At 43.2% G+C, this 20,753-nt stretch overlaps 1 protein-coding gene across 6 annotated transcripts in view; it reads right to left on the reverse strand.

The window, feature by feature from the left end:
• The window catches only part of LOC137675698 (erbin-like), a 197,056-nt gene that overhangs the window by 123,163 nt on the left and 53,140 nt on the right, over positions 1-20,753 (reverse strand). For all 6 annotated transcript variants that reach the window (XM_068421879.1, XM_068421881.1, XM_068421878.1 and 3 more), the window contains exon 3: positions 8,095-8,292. In XM_068421879.1, the coding sequence (XP_068277980.1) occupies positions 8,095-8,283 (189 nt within the window). In that variant the 5' untranslated portion in view covers positions 8,284-8,292. The remainder of the gene's footprint in view (positions 1-8,094; positions 8,293-20,753) is intronic.

The raw sequence follows: 20,753 nt of genomic DNA on the forward strand, positions 1-20,753 counted from the left end.
TTCACTGATAGATCTTGCCATATTTTAGGCAAGTAGTGAAAGTGGAAAGCTGCTGTGTGCAGTCCTACATGACGAGTGCCAGAAGCAGCTGAGGGAGAAGGTGAGTTGAGTCAGTATGCAGAAGTAAAAGCCATCCAGCTGGCTCTAGATATTGCTGAGTGAGAAAAATGGCCAGTACTCTACCTGTATGCTGACTCATGGATGGTAGCAAATGCCCTGTGGGGATGGCTGAAGCAGTGGAAGAGAAACAACTGGCAGCGCAGAGGCAAACCCATCTGGGCAGCTGAATTATGGCAGGATATTGCTACCCGATTAGAGAAGCTGGTTGTGAAGGTATGTTGTGTAGATGCCCACGTACCCAAGAGCAGGGCCACTGAGGAACAGCAAAACAACCAGCAGGTGGATCAAGCTGCTAAGATCTGTTGGGGATTGGCTGCATGACAAAGGTCATGGCTCATTGGAACAACTGTACGAGCAGAGCAGATTCTGAGGCGAGCAAGACTAGGCCTCAGGCCCTGGCGGAAACTGCAATTCATGCTGATGATAGCAGAACGGCAAGGATACTGAGACCTTGACAGGGATCGTAAACAACTAACTAAAGGGGGAGTGAGAGCCGTGAGAATGAGAAAGAAGCACAGCTGGCTAACCGCAAGTAGGAGGGATATGCAAAAGTAACTTGTAGAGCTTCAGCCAATCAATAGTTGACTAGTAGGCATAATTAAAATCCACTGTATAAATAGATGCTGTCTGGGCTAATAAAGTGACGCATGCTTTATCACTCATAATGAGTTGTCTGCGTGTTGTTCCTCCGCTACTCGCAAATGGCGCCCGAACAGGGACATGAAGGAAATGAACGGGAGTAGCAGACACAGAGAAGCACCGGTAGCAGCGACCGGGGGGCCAAGATCGACCCAACGCTGACTGGTGCAGCGTGTCGACCAGCGGAGCCTGAACCGTCCAAAAGGGGTTCGCCGTCTGTGAGGGCTGCCGGGAAGGCTGCATCAACGATTTGCCCTACAATGGAGTGCCTTAACCAAGGAGCACGAGTGCCTTAACCAAGGAGCACGGAGAGATCGCCGGCAATATGGATTTCAAGGTAGCCCAAGAATTATTGCAGCGCTTTTTAGAAAAGCGGGGAGTAGATTGTATCAAACAATTGTCAGGAATAGTTGCATATGGGAGGGTTAAAGGCTGTTTCCAACAACCCGACTCCTTGTTTGAAGTAGAGGAATGGCGAAAATTCGGTGATATCTTGTGGGACCAAAACCTCCCACGGCCTCGGTGGCTGTACCGGTGGCAGCTCCTTTATCGCCGTCAGTACGGACGGCTCCGAAAAAAGCTGAGGAGCGGGGAGCGAGTAAAATAGATACAGATCCATCAGGACTGATAGTGCGCCCTAAAACACGAACTCGATTTGGACTAATTGATTCAGACGCTGAACAGGAGACTTGGCAGAAACCCCCTCCGAAACCCCCTCCCTCTCATTGATCTCTCTACGGATGAGGCTGAGCAGGAGGACAAGAAGGAGGGTAAAACTGTTTCGTATCCACCTTTACCGGATTCGCCGTTTCCTGAGTCTATTGAACAAAGTTTACATTACGGCGCTAAACAACCACCGTTAAAGTCTCCAGTTACGGAGTCAGCAGTACCAGAGTCACAAGGACTTAAAGGACCGTTATCATCACGAAAAGGACATGAACTTGACATGACAGAGCTTGGTAGACGACTGGAAGAATTAAAGATGGAATTGCAGCAGCATCGTACAGCCAACGCCTCGGGACACGTGACTATGTCTCCCCAAAACCCCCCTCTGTGTTCGGGACAAGTATTAGGGCCACCTCAACCTCCTTTACAACTCCCTACTCCACCTTTAGATCAGGGCGGGGGGGGGAGGTTTGCGTCCATCTGGTAATGTGGGAGGTGAGGGAGAGAGTCAGCGTCCGCCCGCGTATACAGGGGAGGGGGGGGGAGGAGTGAAATGGGTCATTCGAGATGCGTTATTAGAAGGAGTTATAATTCCACAAGCATATCCGGTGATTGTGGGTGCGGGTCCTGAGGGGAGAAATATTTGGCAACTGTTAGACTGGAAAATTGTAAAAGAAGCATTACCACTATAGTTAGCGAAAGACAACACAGGTAAGGACTGCAGAAAAGTTGTTGCAGGGATGGCAAATCGTAACCCCACCTTAACTGAGCTAATGGATGCTTGTGAGAAAGTAGGAACCACCACATTTCAGATGGAGCATTTAGCGAAAACTTTTGCGGCGGCAGTTAAGGTAGTTCATTGTTGTTATACATGCGAGCAAGAAGGTCACTTTAAGAAAAACTGCCTTAAGAAGTTGAAGCTGAGTGGGAGAGATAACTCTGTTTTGATGTGTCATTGCTGTGGGAAGCTAGGGCATTTTGTGAAGCTGTGCAGGTCTCAGTATAATGCTCAAGGTCAGCTGATAACAACCAGCTGCAGAATGCAGGGGGGGGAACTGTATGCTGACACAAATGAATCTTCCCAACCAGTTCCAGGCCTATGCAGTTAACTCGCAGCCCAAACCTCAGGGAGCGCAGGACTGGTGTTTCCACACGGGGTTAACCTGTGCGGCTGCCAAGCCTTGGACCTGTGGCAAACAGGGATAATGCTAATGCTGATTGTCAAAAGATCATTGAAGCTTTACCTGGAAAAACAGATTTGAATGCTATGATAAAGGCATGTGCAAAAGTGGGTACTGTGGAACATAAGGCTCAAGTTATGGCTGCGGCCGTACTTGGGGCTTACGTCGTCACAATTGCAGCCTATATTCCAATTGTTAGCAGGGGACACAACTTTAACAGCACCACGACACACTACTTCAGAGATACAGCAACTGATTACAGAAATAGAAAGCAGGCTACATTCCAAATTCGTACATCGTATTGATTTGAATCAGGAAATACAAATTATCACTTTGTTTGATAGGCAAATTCCGTATGCAATAATTGGTCAATGGAATTCAGAATGATCAGATTCATTACAGAGCTATTGGCACAGATTATTCATCAAAGGACGGATGCGATGTTGGGAGCTTGTGGCCAGAGATCCCTGCATCACTAACCGTTCCTATTGCAGCTCAATATTTTGAGTGGTGTATGGCTAATAGCTTTGCTTTGCAAACAGCTATGGAGAATTTCTCGGGACAGGTTGTTTACCACTTGCCCTCCCATCCTGTTATAAAATTGAGTGCGGAACTTCCAATTGCCACAGGAGTGTGATGCGCAGACACTCCTGTGGATGGAATTACCATTTTTACGGATGGATCTGGGAACACAGGCAAGACAGGCCTTGTCTGGTATTCTGATGGCAAGTGGGAATCTATGGTAGTATAACAAAAGGGTTCACCTCAGGTGGTAGATTTACAAGCTGTATTAAAAATATTTCAGAATTTTCCCATTCCCTTTAATTTGATTAATGATTCAGCATATGTAGCTGGCATTATAAAGCAATTGGATAGATCTGTTATAGAGCATATATGTAATCAGTGTGTTTTTGAATTGCTGCGAGCTCTGTGGCAAGAAATTCAAATCCGAACTGCATTGTTTTATGTTTTACATGTAAGAAATCATACTAATTTGCCTGGGTTTATTGCAGAAGGCAATGCTCGAGTGGACTCTTTGATTTCCAGAGTGGAAGCAATAGCACAACTGCTTGTCAAAGTGCGTAAAAGGATTACAGACATTACCGGACTAGACTCAGATGCTATCTATTTACCTATCAAGAAGGAATATCTACAGTGGTTAACAAATCAGTCAACTATTTTTCAAATGGCCTTACAGGACTTTACTGGACAATTGTTAACACATTTATCAAAAGATAAAAGCTACAGTTTATTTGCAAACAGGATTGGGAAGAACAACCTATCAGATCAGAGATACCTGTGACTGGACTAACTGTTTTTACTGATGTTTATAGTTATTATGTTAATTTCATGCCTGTTCTCGTGTCTTCGCAAGGATCTCGATCGAATGATGAACCTAGCTCTGCTCATACAAAAAGAAAAAGGGGGAATTGTTGGGGATTGGCTGCATGACAAAGGTCATGGCTCATTGGAACAACTGTACGAGCAGAGCAGATTCTGAGGCGAGCAAGACTAGGCCTCAGGCCCTGGCGGAAACTGCAATTCATGCTGATGATAGCAGAACGGCAAGGATACTGAGACCTTGACAGGGATCGTAAACAACTAACTAAAGGGGGAGTGAGAGCCGTGAGAATGAGAAAGAAGCACAGCTGGCTAACCGCAAGTAGGAGGGATATGCAAAAGTAACTTGTAGAGCTTCAGCCAATCAATAGTTGACTAGTAGGCATAATTAAAATCCACTGTATAAATAGATGCTGTCTGGGCTAATAAAGTGACGCATGCTTTATCACTCATAATGAGTTGTCTGCGTGTTGTTCCTCCGCTACTCGCAAAGATCAAAGTGGCTCAAGTAGACCTGGACTGGCAGCCTAAAGATGAATTATGTTTAGCTCGGTAGGCCCATAATACATCAGGCCATCAAGGCAGAGATGCAACATACAGATGGGCCTGTGACCAAGGGGTGGATTTAAGCATGGACACCATCGCACAGGTCATTCACGAATGTGAAACATGCGCTGCAATTAAACAAGCGAAACAGCTAAAAACCCTGTGGTATGGAGGACGATGGCTGAAATATAAGTATGGAGAGGCCTGGCAGATTGATTACATCTTGCTTCCATGAACCCGCCAAGGCAAGCGCTAGGTGCTCACAACGGTGGAAGCAAGTACCGGCTGGTTGGAAACATACCTCATGCCACTGCCCGTAACACTATTGTGGGCCTTGAAAAGCAGATTTTGTGGTAACATGGCACTCTGGAAAGAATCGAGTCAGATAAGGGGACTCATTTCTGAAATAGCCTCCTAGACACCTGGGCTAAAGAGCATGGTATTGAATGGATATATCACATCCCCTACCATGCACCAGCTGCTGGGAAGGTTGAACGATGTAATGGACTGTTGAAGACAACACTGAAAGCAATGGGTGATGGGACTTTCAAAAATTGGGATGAACACTTAGCAAAGGCCACCTGGTTAGTGAACACCAGGGGATCTGTCAATCACGCTGGTCCTGCTCAATCTGAACTGTTGTGCACTGTAGAGGGGGATAAAGTCCCTGTGGTTCATGCAAGAAATATGTTGGGGAAAACAGTTTGGATTACTCCTGCCTCAAGCAAAGGCAAACCCACTAGTGGAATTGCTTTTGCTCAAGGACCTGGGTGCACATGGCGGATGATGCAGGAGGATGGGGAAGTTAAATGTGTACCCCAAGGAGATTTGATTCTGGGTGAAAATAGCCCATAACTTGAACTGTATGATGTTAATTGTCATTTATTACAGTAAGAATCACCCCAGACCATAAACATGTGCTGTACCAGATACACCAGCTGAAAGATCAAGATGCCATACATCATTCTGCTGTGCCCAACTTCAACAGTCTATGACACCATATTGAGGCCTGGTCCTGATCTGCCAACTGAGTGAATCCCACACCAATGTTTTTTCCTGCCCTGAGAGACTATTATGAGAAATGGAACCAAAGGATTTGGACTGAATTGATTCAATGGACTTCTTGAAGACATGGCCTATGGACTGAAGAGAGTATCTGTGTGGATGTGTATGTATGTTGAGGGATGGGGAAAATAGTAGTGACTTGATGTAAATGATATAGAATAAGGGGTGGAATCCTGTCCTGGTTTCATTGGGATTTGATTTCAGTTTGTGGCCAGCCATGGTGATCAGGGCCCTTAGCAATTAAATCCGGGGCAGCTGACCCTGGCTAGCCCACAGGTATATATTCTATATCATTAACATCAAGTTCACTATAAAAGGGAGGGCTTGGTGGGAAGAGGTGGGGCTCTTCCTGCTCTCCTTGCTTTTCCTCCCTCTTCCTCATTGTAATTGCTGGAGCAACTTGCTGGTGATGTGTGGATAAGTATACTTTTGTCTGTGTTGTGTTGTCATTTATATTGATTTCTTCATTTCATTAAATCTGGTTAACTTCAATGTACAAGTCTCCCTCCTTTTCCTAATTCTGGGTGATAGAAAAATTGTTTATTGTTTAGCCCTGGGTGCAGGCTAAATATGGACACTTGGGTTAGGGATAAGGCATGCACAGTTTGAAACTCTGGCTCCAAATCAGCTAGGATCATTTCAAACATTAGAGGCCTTCCCTTACAGACTTTCTCTGGATAGTTTTAGAAATTTTAATCTTATCAAATGATTAAATAAAACATTTTTACTATGTTTTTACTACTCCCTAATCTCTCTTCTTGTTTCCTTTACAGTATTTGAATTTACACGTGGGGTTTTTTTTTTCCTATGAAAGTTGAAAAGGTTGTAAAAAATTACTGAAATGACTTACAAGCTGAAAAGAATGCTTAGCTTCTCAAAAATAAGCCTATAAGGGTGATTTATTACAATGTACAAATACATTAACATGAAGCACATGTAGGGTATTACAGGTCCCTGCAGCCAAGAAAAGCAAAAACGAATCACACACAAATGTTCAAGCAGTCTTTCTAATTGTGTGGATAAATTAATCTTAGACTAGATCAAGGCAAGTGGTAGACTGCCCACCTTTCAGTTTACTCACATGTAAAACCTGGATTTCATATAGGAACTGATTAATGAAATCAAATGGCATGTAACAGAAAAGGAAGACAAAGCAGACTAACCGCCTCTTCTGGTCTAGAATGCCAACATGCATTCATTTGATCACTACACTACAGTCTTTCTTCCTCTTAAGATTACTAAAAGGAATTTTTTAGAGAATTATCAGTTTAGATGTTTGCTTAGTTCTTATGCTTTGGGAAATAAATTAGAAATTTAATGCAAGAGGAGTTCAGAAGATTTAATTTTTTGGCTAAGAAAGGTATTTTATTCTGTTTTTTAAGCAATTTTATTCTTTAATAAAGAAGGAGAGACAGGAATGAAGTTCTGATATCATCTGAAAAAATCTCAAAGGCTGATACAAAGTCTTTAAAAGCAAGCTACTAAAACTTAAAGTGTCTAAGTCTAGAGTAAAGAAATATCTGCTTGGGAAGAGACAAGAATAAAAAAGTGGAAGTTCTAAACTGTAACAGTTTGAGAAAAGGTCTAGTTTTAATTAATATGGTATTAGCTCTATTCAATGTACAAATATGGATTTTCATTGATGGCTTTCTCAGGAGTATTTAATGGGTAGAGTTTCAAAAGCACTCAGCTGGTTTTAAGTCGCTTCACTGGAATCCAGGGCTTCTGATAAAGCAATTTCAGGATAGTAACTTGACAGTTACTTCCTTATTAGTTTCATTTATCTTTCAAAAAATCCAAACCAGCAAAACCTGATGTGGTTACAGGAAACTTTCCAAAAAACTAACAAAGCATTCTACAGTCGTTCTGTGCGACAGTGAAGATTTGCACACAATTGTGACAAAATAATTTTAAGTCTTTAACTAGTAAGTCTTTAACTAGTAAGTCTTTAACTAGTAAGTCTTTAACTAGTAAGTCTTTAACTAGTAAGTCTTTAACTAGTAAGTCTTTAACTAGTAAGTCTTTAACTAGTAAGTCTTTAACTAGTAAGTCTTTAATTCCATCAAGGTAGGACCTAGTAGTGGAAACAAAGTCTATTGTAATGATTGCTTTGTACTTCCCAAAAGTCCCACTGGCACAAATTTTCATTCTTTTCTCTAGTATACTGTCAATTCAGTGTGCAGTTTGTCCTCAGATTTCAGAACAAGCAACAAATATTAATTTATTTCTATAATAAAGATGTAATCAAAGGGGCATTCCAGCGCTCTAGTTTTTGAACTTAAGTACTTCAGAAAGTCTCTTCAGTCACATACCAAAGAAGAAAGCAGGACTTTGAGAGAATAGATACTTTGGACTGTAGTTGTCTTTTGTGGGTACAAAGATCTGAACAAGATCTTGCTGCTTCTAATCTTCACGTGTTATCAGAGATTCAAAATAATGCAGCAATTTGTTGAATACAGTTAGTCAATTTTTTTACAATGCTCATGAAGTAACAGAGTCAATAAATGTTAACTAAAAGGAAAACCACCCAACATACCTTTGGAAGCTCCTCGATTTGATTAGCATCTAAATAAAGCTCTTCCAAGGTCTTTTCAAAAGTAAAAATCTCCTTAGGCACCTGTTCCAGGTTGCAGTGAGAATAATCAAGCTTAGTGACAGTTTCTTCCTCTCCACGCAGACAGCGGCATGACACCAGTCGCACAAAAAAATTCCGCTTTGTTGTCATTTTCAGGCACTGTAAAACAGAAATTGGTCGATTTAAAAAACAAGAAGACAACTTCAGAAATACTTATGTGGACAGTTTCTCAAACTTCTTGTGGCTGCTAAATACTTAAAAAAGAAACAAGTATATACATACCTGCATATATGTGCATGTGTGTATACACATATATGAGAGAGGGGAGAGAGAGAGAATTTATTTATTTTCTTTTAACACAACATAGCTGTAGTGGTATTAAGTGTGGTTAAAACACCTACAGACCCCAGAGGATGAAGTAAAAATTTAGCCTGGTCACCCAACACAGCCCTACATTGCAGAGAAGCAGAAAATTTTGAAGCAGCAGTTCTGAAGTATCAATTGTGTTTTTACAACATAGCTTATCCTTACCTTTACAAAGGTTACTGGGATGATATTTTTGCTTAATATAACAAAATCCACCCTCTACAGAGCATTAAAATTTAGCTATAGGAAATCTAATTTTTTTTTTGTGATTAATAAGATTAACGTACCTTAATTTCAAATCCCTCATTTAAAGACAGAATACAATACAAAGAAACAGCGTGGTTTCTAACAACTCTTCTATCTACAGTTAAAAAGGAAAGATTTCCAAGCACACAGATAATGAAGTTCCTTCAACTTTTGCAATTACGTTCAGTTTGGAAAACTTCAACGCATCTTGCTGTGCACACTGGAACTAATGAAACTTCACCTTGCTATGGAAATGTATCTTCCTCTAAACTCAGTCATTGCTACAACTGTCCCCTCTACTCTCCATGGCTTCTATAATATACCTCCTCAGCAGGAGAGAGTAAATCTAAATGGTGCAAACTGGCTAGCTGATTACTGACCGTGTACACCAGCCACTTTCTGCCTCCTTTCTCCTCAGCAAGAGTACAAGTTTAGGTCTCTTTCCTCTAATTTTCACAAAATTCAGAAACAATCATCTTCAAAATGTTACCTCAAGTTTCAAGTTTGCCTGAAAACAAATGACAGGCTTATTTTTTCAGGAAGAACCAACACGCAGACAGACAACATGATCATGTAAGCTTTATTTCCTCAGGAAACTGGTCTAAAAATACATACCTTTCCAAAACAGCACCGAATATTTATTTTCTTAGTCAAACTACCAACACTCCAAATTAAAATATGCTTTTTTTAAAACCAAATTTTTTTTTTTTTGAATCGCAAAAATCATATTTCAACTTCTGGATTGGTGACAGGAAACTTTCTTCTCCAAGTGCAAAAAAAGTCTTTCATACACATTTAGCAGACTCTACTTCAACATACACAGAGTATGTTAGGAATACAGGGAGAAAATAAAATACCGTGGCCACTGTGCTATATGAAGTCACAGGCTGCAAGACCCCTCTTTTTACTAAGACATGAAAAAAGGTCATACACTTGGATTTTCATCTATGAGCAGCTAGCTTGCCAAGTACTTCACAGCATGTTTAATTTATATGACAACAGGTCGAGGGGCTGCTGTACTTTAGCATTTTCACTAAACAGAAGTACATCTTACCACTCAGGCTGGATACAGTCAGATTCTACATCCACCCATTAAAAGGAGGGAAGAAAATTCTTCATTAGATGGTGGGATGTCAAGACTTCCTTTTTTAACAATGCATTAATGTTGTTAGGATTTTATTACAGTGTTGATTATGTATCAAAACACTTAACACTTTCCATATGTTTCCATTTAGCCCACACCTGGGGCTAAACAATAAGCAGTTGTTCTATCACTCAATGTCCCTTCTCTAATAGAGAACAGGGATTGGGAAAAGAAGGGAGACTCATGGGTTAAACAGATTTAATAAAATAAAGAAGCCAATATCAATGCTAATACAAAACACACAAAATTATACTTAGTCTACAGAGTGGTGGCAAGTCCCTCCAGGGATAGCAATTATTGAGAAGGAGAAAAAGGGAAGGGAGAAGAGAGTAGAGCAAGCTTTCCCTTTTTATAGTGGACCTGACGTTAATGTTATCGGAGAGCAAAAAGACCACACCTCCCCAGCAAGCTTTGCCTTTTGTAGTGAACTTGATGTTAATGATATAGAATACACCTGTGGGCCAGCCTGGGTCAGCTGCCCTGGATTTAACTGCTAATGGCCTTGATCACCATGGCTGGCCACAAACTGAAACAAAATCTAACAGAAATTTGATTCTATAAATTTTATCCCCATGAAACCGAGACACCATAACACTCCATCTTTGTTACTTAAATAAGAAGTGATCTAAAAATAATAATATTTAAATGTATTGCAAGGTAAAGCATTTAGAGACTGTAAATTTCATGCTGGGGATTTCCACAGAATAGGAAAGTCAACAAAAGAGACATCATAACCTCTTCCTGCTTCTTCCACAGGAACAGGCTCCAGCATGGCATTCTCCAGCCACCCACAGCCAGATACCAAAGATGCTACTGAAGCTGATATACTCACTGAGTCAGAGCTACCCATGCCTTCTCCAATCCTCAGAGGCCACACGTGAAGACACAAGAGGAATTCCACTGCCAACATTTACAAATGAAAAAGCCTTTAATAAAAAGAAATATTGTCTCATTTTGTTCTATCATTTCAGTTATCTGCAGAGCCATGGAAAAACACACCACTTCAAAAAGAAGCATCAACAGCAGTCTCTTCAAACAGGAGTATAAATGGAAGAACATATGCCTTGAAAACAATAAGGACTGGAAGCAGAGATTGTACGTGTGAGTTGATGTGCTGGTTTTGGCTGGGATAGAGTTAATTTTCAGGGATGTTTTAATTACTGCTGAGCAGTGCTTACACAGAGTCAAGGCCTTTTTTGCTCCTCACACGACCCCACCAGCAAGTAGGCTGGGGGTGCACAAGAAGTTGTGAGGGGACACAGCTGGGACAGCTGACCCCAACTGACCAAAGGGATATTCCATACCATATGAGATCATGCTCAGCATATAAAGCTGGGGGCAGAAGAAGGAAGGGGGGGATGTTTGGAGTGATGGTGTTTGTCTGCCCAAGTAACCCTTATGCATGATGGAGCCCTGCTTTCCTGGAGATGGCTGAACACCTGCCTGCCGATGGGAAGTAGTGAATGAATTCCTTGTTTTGCTTTGCTTGCGTGTGTGGCTTTTGCTTTACCTATTAAACTGTCTTTATCTCAACCCACAAGTTCTCTCACTTTTACCCTTCTGATCCTTCCCCCATCCCATTGGGAGTGAGCAAGTATCTGGGTGCTGCTTAGTTGCCAGCTGGGGTTGAAGCATAACAGTTGATTACCAGAAGTCTGGCAAGGGAAGTCGCACCTATATCATACTAGCTGCAGTCATCAATAAGTTTGCTTCGTCGAGTCATTTCAACATCTGAGAGTTATATTTTGGTTTCCAGAATATGAAAAAGTTAACTAGATGGTTCACATAAATATAGAAATAAGATACTCTTTTTCATTCAAATCCCTCAAAAAGAGCATACATGACATTGGTAAAACCGTTTGCCCCTTCTTTTTCAGTTTTCGTACCTAGTCTTACTTGCTCAGGTCTCAAAAGTTTCTGAAGCAACAGAACTCAAGGCCTAGCAATGCAAAACACACATTTTTAGTTTTCCTAACTTATTCCTTTATTCTGTAAGAGAGATCTTGAGATTTTGGGGGGAGATAGGGAGGAAGGGTTTTTTAAAAGGTCACATGTGGAAGACCCTCACCCTGCAAACAGCTGTGCTTTACTTGGGGAGCATAAGATTTGCTTGGGAATACTGCACTGAGAATAGTTTTTGCTTGCTTCTAAGATAAAGGAGCCAAGACCAGTTCACAGGGCTTTTTGAGGCATGAAAGAAGTAAACGTGTGTTGAAGGTCAGTTCTGAACACAGAGCTGAAAACAGGGAATGGTTGTTGATGTTTTGAGCCCAGGACACTGTGGCTCTTCCCAGGATGGGTGATGAGTGCTTAGCGTGTGAATGTTGATGTTATCTTGAACTGCCTAGTCTGGCTCCTGCATTGTAGCAGTTAAATAGGGTAGTAGAATAACAATAAAAAGCCTTAGGCCTTTCGGCTTCAGGCCCTTGCATCCTCGATCTCGGAGTCTGTGCCTTCCTTGCCGCCCGACGCAAATGGCGCCCGAACAAGGTTGAAGATTAACAAAGAAGCGGCGGCGACTCTGATCGAAGGATTGTCAGGGGCTAGCGCGCGCCAGGACCTGAGAGTCCCCAGGATCGGAGAATCCCCAGGATCAGAGAGTCCCCAGGACTGGAGAGTGAGTCCCCAGGACTGGAGAGTCCCCAGGATCGGAGAATTCTCAGGACCGGAGAGCGAGTCCCCAGGACCGGAGAGTCCCCAGGATCAGTGAGTTTCGCGATCGCAATAAACATGGGACAGGCTAGTTCCCAAGAGCATAAGCTCTACACTGAGGTATTACAGCGTATATTACGCGAACAGGGCTATAAAGTCCAATTAGCGAAATTGGTGCAGTTATTAGTATGGATCAAAGACAACTGTACCTGGTTCCCTGTATCAGGGACTTACGATGCAAAGATTTGGGCGAAAGTGGGGGTAGAAATACAAAAACGGAACACGTTGCAGTCTGATATTCTACAGGATTTAGAAGCAACGTGGAGGGTTGTTTTTACAGCACTCTCTGCACTCCAGCCTGCAGAGGAGTATTTGCAATCTCTGGCATCCACTCCTATTAACACCTTAGTGGATGTGAAGGAGCAACAGGAGCCTGTATATGAAACAGTCTCCGGAGAATCAGACGATCCTTACGATCTTGATTTCACAGATCCAGACATACAGTCCAATTTATACCCACCATTAACATCGGTAAAAGAAACGGCTGCAGCCGTCCCTTCGGTACGGGGGGTCTCGCAGCCGGCAGCGGCAGCGGCTACGGCCAGAGCACAGTTAACACCAACAGCTCCTCCGTATCCTGCGTCTGCCGAGCCACCTATTGGCTTTGCTGAAAAGGTACCAGAGTCTCGTGTAACGAAATACAAAACGCTGGCAGAAAAATGTAGAGAGGAAGCTGCTCGTAAAGGAGATTTTGCCATGCTGACGGCGATGCCGGTAATCTATCGCCCAAATCATTCTCCTGAGTATCACTACCTTAGTTATGAAATGATTAAGGAAGTACGGGCTGCGGTGAGAGACTATGGTTTGCACAGTAACTATACTTCAAATTTAGTAACAGTCATTGGGGAATCCTATACTATGACTCCACATGATTGGAAGTCACTTTTACGGATGATTTTAACACCTGCACAGTATTCGGTATGGCTGGCAGAGTACCAGGAGGCTGTTTCTGCAGACACTTTGGAAAATAGGCAAGAATATTTGGGAGTTAATCAGTATGCGACACCAGAGGTACAGGCACGGCTACCTCGGCAGCGTTTACAACAGATCTCTGCATTGGCTTTAAAGTGCCTGAAACGCGTTCCGGAGGCAGGGAAACGCCAGCCCTCTTTTGCGGCAGTCAGGCAAGGAGCTCAAGAACCCTATGTTACATTTGTTGATCGTTTACAAACAGCACTGAGCAGGCAGATTGATGATGAAAATACAGTAGAAATGCTGTTATTACAATTGGCTTATGAAAATGCAAATGCAGATTGTCAAAGAATTTTGGGCCCTCTAAAAAACTCTTACAAAAGTATAGCAGAATTTATTAAAGCCTGTCAGAACGTGGGTTCTGAAGAGCATAAAGCTACTTTACTTGTAAGTGCCTTGGCTCAGCAACTCATTGTGGGACGAGCAGAAATGAAATGTTTTGAGTGTAATCAAATGGGGCATATTAGAAAGAACTGCCCAAAGCTGACAGTAAAGAAAAAAGATGAGCAGAAAGGATCAAACAGACCTAGAACACCCAGAGGATTATGTCCTAAGTGTGAAAAGGGCTATCATTGGAGCAATCAGTGTCGATCAAGGTTTGATAAGGATGGAAACCCCATGCAGGGAAACTGGAGGAGGGGCGCAAGGCCCGGTGCCCCCCAATACAACAGGGTCTGTTGTGCACATGCACGGTCCGAGAATCCGATAAACGGACAGTCTCAGAACTCGTTGCCAGCACAGCCGGCAGCGCTGTGTTGGATCTGGCCTCAGCCACCGATACAGAATTGAATGATAAAAGGACTAAGATCATAGATACCAATGTATATGGGCCTCTCCCTTCGGGACTGGTAGGATTAATTTTTGGGCGTTCTTCTGTGGGAAACCAAAATATATTTGTCATACCAGGAGTTATTGATTCAGATTATATGGGCCAAATTAAAATCATGTTATGGACATCAGAACCACCTTGTTTTATACCTAAAGGTCAGTGTGTGGTGCAGTTGCTATTGATACCATATACTGTGCCGGCGGCTAATCCACATCCACGAGGCACAGGAGGATTTGGCAGTACTAATACACCACAGGTGTTGTGGAATCAAAAGGTAACTAATGATCGGCCTATGCTCACAATAAAAATTGATGGACGGTTATTCACAGGTCTGTTAGATACCGGAGCTGATGTGTCCATCATCAGCAAAAATGACTGGCCGTCAGATTGGCCTCTTAAACAAGTAGCTGCTGCTGTGAAGGGAGTAGGAGGGTTGCAAATTCCACTGCAAAGTGCACATACTCTGTGTGTGGTGGGCCCTGAAGGAAAAACGGCAACCTTAGTTCCTTTTGTTCTTTCAGTTCCTTTTACATTGTGGGGACATGATCTTTTAGCTCAGTGGGGAATTGTATTGTCAGCTATGATGGCGCATTTAACCCAAGGGTCCCTGATCTCTTACCCCGGCTCAAACTGACTTGGCTAACAACAAAACCGGTTTGGGTAAATCAGTGGCCCCTTAACGGGGAAAAACAAAAATGGGCAGAGGAATTAGTAAATGAACAATTAAGGGCTGGACATATCGTACCCTCAACTAGTCCTTGGAATACCCCTATATTTGTGATACCAAAGAAATCTGGCAAATGGCGATTATTGCAGGATCTTAGAGCTGTCAATGCAGTAATGCAGCCTATGGGAGCTTTACAGCCAGGTACACCCAGTCCAGCAATGATCCCTTCTGATTGGCAGTTATATATAATTGATTTGAAGGACTGCTTTTTTACTATACCTCTCCATCCTGATGATCAGCCACATTTTGCTTTTTCTGTACCTTCCATTAATAATCAGGCACCTATGAAAAGGTACCAATGGACGGTTCTCCCACAGGGCATGATGAACAGTCCCACAATTTGTCAGTTAGTGGTCTCTGCTGCAATAGAGCCGACTCGAAGTGTTTTTAAACAGTCTCTTATTTACCATTATATGGATGACATTCTCATTGCAGCTTTGACACAGACAGAACTGATGAAAACTGTAAATCATCTAAAAGACTCTTTACAACAATTTGGGCTTCGTATTTCCCCAGGAAAAATACAAACAGAACAGCCCTGGAAGTATTTGGGATGGGTGCTGTTTACCAGAACCTTATGACCACAAAAACTTCGTTTAGTAAACAATATCTCTACATTAAATGATTTGCAGCAACTACTAGGGACAATTAATTGGATTCGTCCTGTGCTGGGTATTTCTAGTGAAGAGTTAAGTACCCTGTTTAACACCTTGAAGGGGGATTCAGATTTAACTTCGCCTCGAATCCTTTCTGACAAAGCAAAACAGGAATTGGCATTGGTAATTCAAAAACTTATAACTTCCCAAACAGGACGTATAATCTTACATTTGCCTCTTCTATTTTTTGTGATTCACACAAAATTCCAGCCTTATGGGCTATTTGCACAATTGACAGAATCACAGCAATTAGTTACCCTGGAATGGATTTTCTTATCACACACCTTTACAAAAACAATTACAACTCCTTTGGAGATGGTCATTATGGTGATTCAGAAAGGACAGTTCAGGATACAGCAGCTGACAGGTCGAGACCCTGACATTATTTACCTACCCTTTCATAAGGAAACCCACATTACTCTGATGAGGGACAGCCTTGAATTTCAGGCTGCTCTGGCTGATTATTTGAATGATATCCATTTTACTTTGCCACAGAAAAAAATCTTGCAAGCCTTACCTTCCCTCTGCTTACAACCACAGAGAGTGATGGTGCCTCACCCTATACCAAATGCAAAAACGGTTTTTACAGACGGCTCAGGTAAAACAAAGAAGGCCGTAGTGGCCTGGAAAGAAAAGGCACAATGGCAACACACATCAATTACTGTGGAAGCGTCCACTCAGATTGTTGAATTGTCTGCAATACATTTAGCTTTGACATTGTTTGCAAGCGAACCTATTAATATTGTATCAGATTCACTATATGCTGTAGGCGCAATTAACCGCTTAGAAGCTGCATTTATCAAAGAAATTAGCAATCAAGAGCTGTATAAACTTTTCCTTGCTATTGCAACTCTGCTTCAGCAACGACAGCATCCTTGCTTTATTGTTCATATTCGGTCTCACACTCGCTTGCCAGGACCTCTGGTAGAAGGGAATGCGGTAGCTGTTTTGCCCATAACATCATCCTCCCTTACTCAACGATTTCAACATGCACAATTATCTCACTCCTTTTTCCATCAAAATGCTCGCAGTTTACAGAAAGAATTTGCTCTGACAAAAACGCAGGCTCGTGATATTATTCGGGCATGTAATGATTGTCAATTATATAATACTGCAACTTATCATGATGGTGTAAATGTCAGGGGACTGAAGGCTAATGAAATTTGGCAAACAGATGTTACACATTATCCACCTTTTGGCAGGCAAAAGTATGTTCATGTTACTGTGGATACTTTCTCTGGTTATGTTGTTGCTTCTGCAGCTACAGGGGAACGGACTCAGGATGTTAAGAAACATTGGGCAAGGTGCTTTGCACTTATGGGCCTCCCTAAAGAAATAAAAACAGACAATGGACCTGCCTATGTATCTCAAGCAGCGGCCTTATTCCTACAACAGTGGGGTGTGTCTCACGTTACAGGTATCCCGCACACCCCCACCGGACACATCAAAACTTGAAACACATGTTGCAAAAACAAAAAAGGGGGAGTGTAGCCACAGCTCCTCAAGAACAATTAGATATGGCTGTGTTCACTTTAAATTTTCTAAATCGGTCATCTTCTCGATTAGATACCACGGCAGTGGAACAACATTTTCAGGGTAAAGTTCCCTTTACACAAAATCCTAAGGTTTGGTATAAAGATCTGCCAGGCCCAACTGATTGGCGTGGAGCAGTAGAATTGTTGACATGGGGGAGGGGATATGCTTGTGTTTTACTCCCAACAGGTCCTCGTTGGCTACCTGCGAGATGCGTGAAGCCATACCATGAGCTGGAGGAACCACAACCAGAACCCGGTACCAGAAATGCAGATGCTGAAAGTACAGGGACCACGCAAGCGACGTAGAACAGTCAACCCGACACCAGGCATTACTTGGGGAATGCTGAAATGACTGGATGAGCACGCAAGTAGCATGCTGCGAGGGGTCTTGGGTGGTCTCTGGTGGTCGTGGTCCCCCCATAGTTGTGCTGTCTGCTGTGTGACCTCGCTTCCACGCAAGCGTGGTTAAGGCCTTTCTGTTGACACATGCAGGTGGCTCTGAGGAGAAGATACTGATTTGGTTCTCACAGCAGTTATCTCTTGAATCAAGAATCAAGTGAATTGATGTGTGAATCAAGTGAATTTGGACACTACAGGGATGTTGTTCACAGTCTTGTTTATCTTTGGCCCTTCTTTGTAATTAGTGATGCTACAGCATTATTGTATAGATATCTATGTTTATTCCTTTTTCTATATGTATTTATTGCATGCCTCTGTATATTACTCTGCTCTACACCCCGCAAGCCAAATGTACACGTCCAGCTTTGTACTCCCCAGGAGAAGCGGTCTCTTGAGCGAGGGGGTGGAATATGGGAATATAACGGAAGATTGGCGAGGAGGATTGTAAACACGCTCAAGTGACTTGCACCTGGGGTGTCAAAAAACACGTATATCATACTACTAACTGTTGTTTAGTCTTGTGTGCTGGACAAGTAGAGCATCTGCATTCAGATAACATAGGCCTGTGATAAGACTCAAGGGCACCTAATTGTTTATGCCTGAGATTCCTGCCCTGCTGTGAGAAAACTGCCGCCTGGCAGAAATCCCTAATATACAGGCGAAGGTAGCAGGCCCAGAATCTCTCTCACTCTCTCTCTAGCAGGAACTGAACTTCGTGGTGCCTGCGTCCCCGCTTGCGTGCCTTTGCCCCGAGTGCTGCTACAGAGATCCCTCGGTTTGCGAGTCCTTCACTTTACCTGGTCTGCAATCAGAGGACTCTGAAAAGCCGAAGCCCACATCATGACCATCCTTGTCATCGAATAAACAAAAAAGGGGGAAATGTGGAAGACCCTCAGCCTGCAAACAGCTGTGCTTTACTTGGGGAGCATAAGATTTGCTTGGGAACACTGCACTGAGAATAGTTTTTGCTTGCTTCTAAGATAAAGGAGCCAAAACCAGTTCACAGGGCTTTTTGAGGCATGAAAGAAGTAAACATGTGTTGAAGGTCAGTTCTGAACACAGAGCTGAAAACAGGGAATGGTTGTTGATGTTTTGAGCCCAGGACACTGTGGCTCTTCCCAGGATGGGTGATGAGTGCTTAGCGTGTGAATGTTGATGTTATCTTGAACTGCCTAGTCTGGCTCCTGCATTGTAGCAGTTAAATAGGGTAGTAGAATAACAATAAAAAGCCTTAGGCCTTTCGGCTTCAGGCCCTCGTATCCTCCATCTCAGAGTCTGTGCCTTCCTTGCCGCCCGCCGCAGGAGGGGGCAGCCACAGCTTCTCTGGGCAACCTGGGCCAGTGTCTCACCACCCTCACAGGAAAGAATTTCTTCCTAATATCTAATCGAAATCTACCCCCTCTCAGTTTAAAACCATTCCCCCTCGTCCTATCACTACATGCCCTTGTAAAAGTCCCTCTCCAGCTTTTCTGTAGACCCCCTTTAGGTACTGGAAGGCTGCTAGAAGGTCTCCCCGGAGTCTTCTCTTTTCCAGGCTGAACAGCCCCAAATCTCTCAGCCTGTCTTCATAGGAGAGGTGCTCCAGCCCTCTGATCATCTTTGTGGCCCTCCTCTGGACTCGCTCCAACAGCTCCAAGTCCTTCTCCTCAGGGCTGCTCTCAATCCATTCTCCGCCCAGCCTGTATTTGTGCTTGGGACTGCCCCGACCCATGTACAGGACCTTGCACTTGGCCTTGTTGAACTTCATGCGGTTCGCACAGGCCCAGCTCTCAAGCCTGTCAAGGTCCCTCTGGATGGCATCCCTTCCCTCCAGTGTGGCGACCACACCACACAGCTTGGTGTCATCGGCAAACTTGCTGAGGGCGCACTCAATCCCACTGTCCATGTCGCCAACAAAGATGTTAAACAGGACCAGTCCCAATACAGACCCCTGAGGAACGCCACTAATCACTGGTCTCCACTTGGACATAGAGCCGTTGACCGTTACTCTGAGTGCGACCATCCAGCCAATTCCTTATCCACCGAGTGGTCCATCCACCAAGTCCATGTCTCTCCAATTTAGACAAGGATGTCGTGCCAGGCAGTGTCAAATGCTTTGTACAAGTCCAGGTAGATGACATCAGTCGCTCTTCCCTTATCCACCAGTGCTGTAACCCCGTCGTAGAAGGCCACCAAATTTGTCAGGCATGATTTGCCCTTAGTGAAGCCATGTTGGCTGTCACCAATCACCTCCTTATTTTCCACGTGCCTTAGCATAGTTTCCAGGAGGATCTGCTCCACGATCTTGCCAGGCACAGAGGTGAAACTGACTCACCTGTAGTTCCCTGGGTCTTCCTTTTTTCCCTTCTTGAAGATGTTTGCCCTTTTCCAGTCAGTGGGGACTTCACCAGACTGCCACGACTTCTCAAAAATGATGGATAGTGGCTTAGCAACTTAATTCCTTCAGTTATAACAACACAGTCAAAAGAGATGAACCAGCATAGGGGAAGCTAAAAGGCAATGTCCATAGGAAGCCACAAACCTTATGGAACAGTAAGCACAGCTAAGGCAGTGTGGCAACAGCACAGTTTCTTAGCTCAGCAGAGAATGGCAAAGCACACAAAGCCTACAGCCTTGCAGATTACACAAAAGGCTGGAAAAAAGTGAGCATGTGCACATGCTTCTATCTCCTTAAGTTACGCGCTGTTTGTAGCAATGCCAGATAAAATATGCAGAAGTTTTTGTATGTTTTAAACTGGTATTTTATTATAAGTTTCAAATTTACAGTCACTGAAGTGTCAATATTTATTAGCATTTCCACAATCTGAGCAGCATTATTAATAAAATCAGAGCAGATGTAAGCTGCCGTCATATGTTGTTGGGGTTTTTTTGGCAGGGGGACACAACAACTCCTCCATAGAAATTCATACGGATGTTCTGAAGACAAAATATTCTATTGGGCATTCTTTTTATTAATGAGAAATACTTGCCTCTAGAAATCTTTACAATATGAGGTGAAAGCAACTTAGTGCCATCTGCACTGGCATCATTTAAT

Source organism: Nyctibius grandis, chromosome W (assembly GCF_013368605.1).
Source record: "Nyctibius grandis isolate bNycGra1 chromosome W, bNycGra1.pri, whole genome shotgun sequence".
In the NCBI taxonomy this organism is placed as follows: domain Eukaryota; kingdom Metazoa; phylum Chordata; class Aves; order Nyctibiiformes; family Nyctibiidae; genus Nyctibius; species Nyctibius grandis.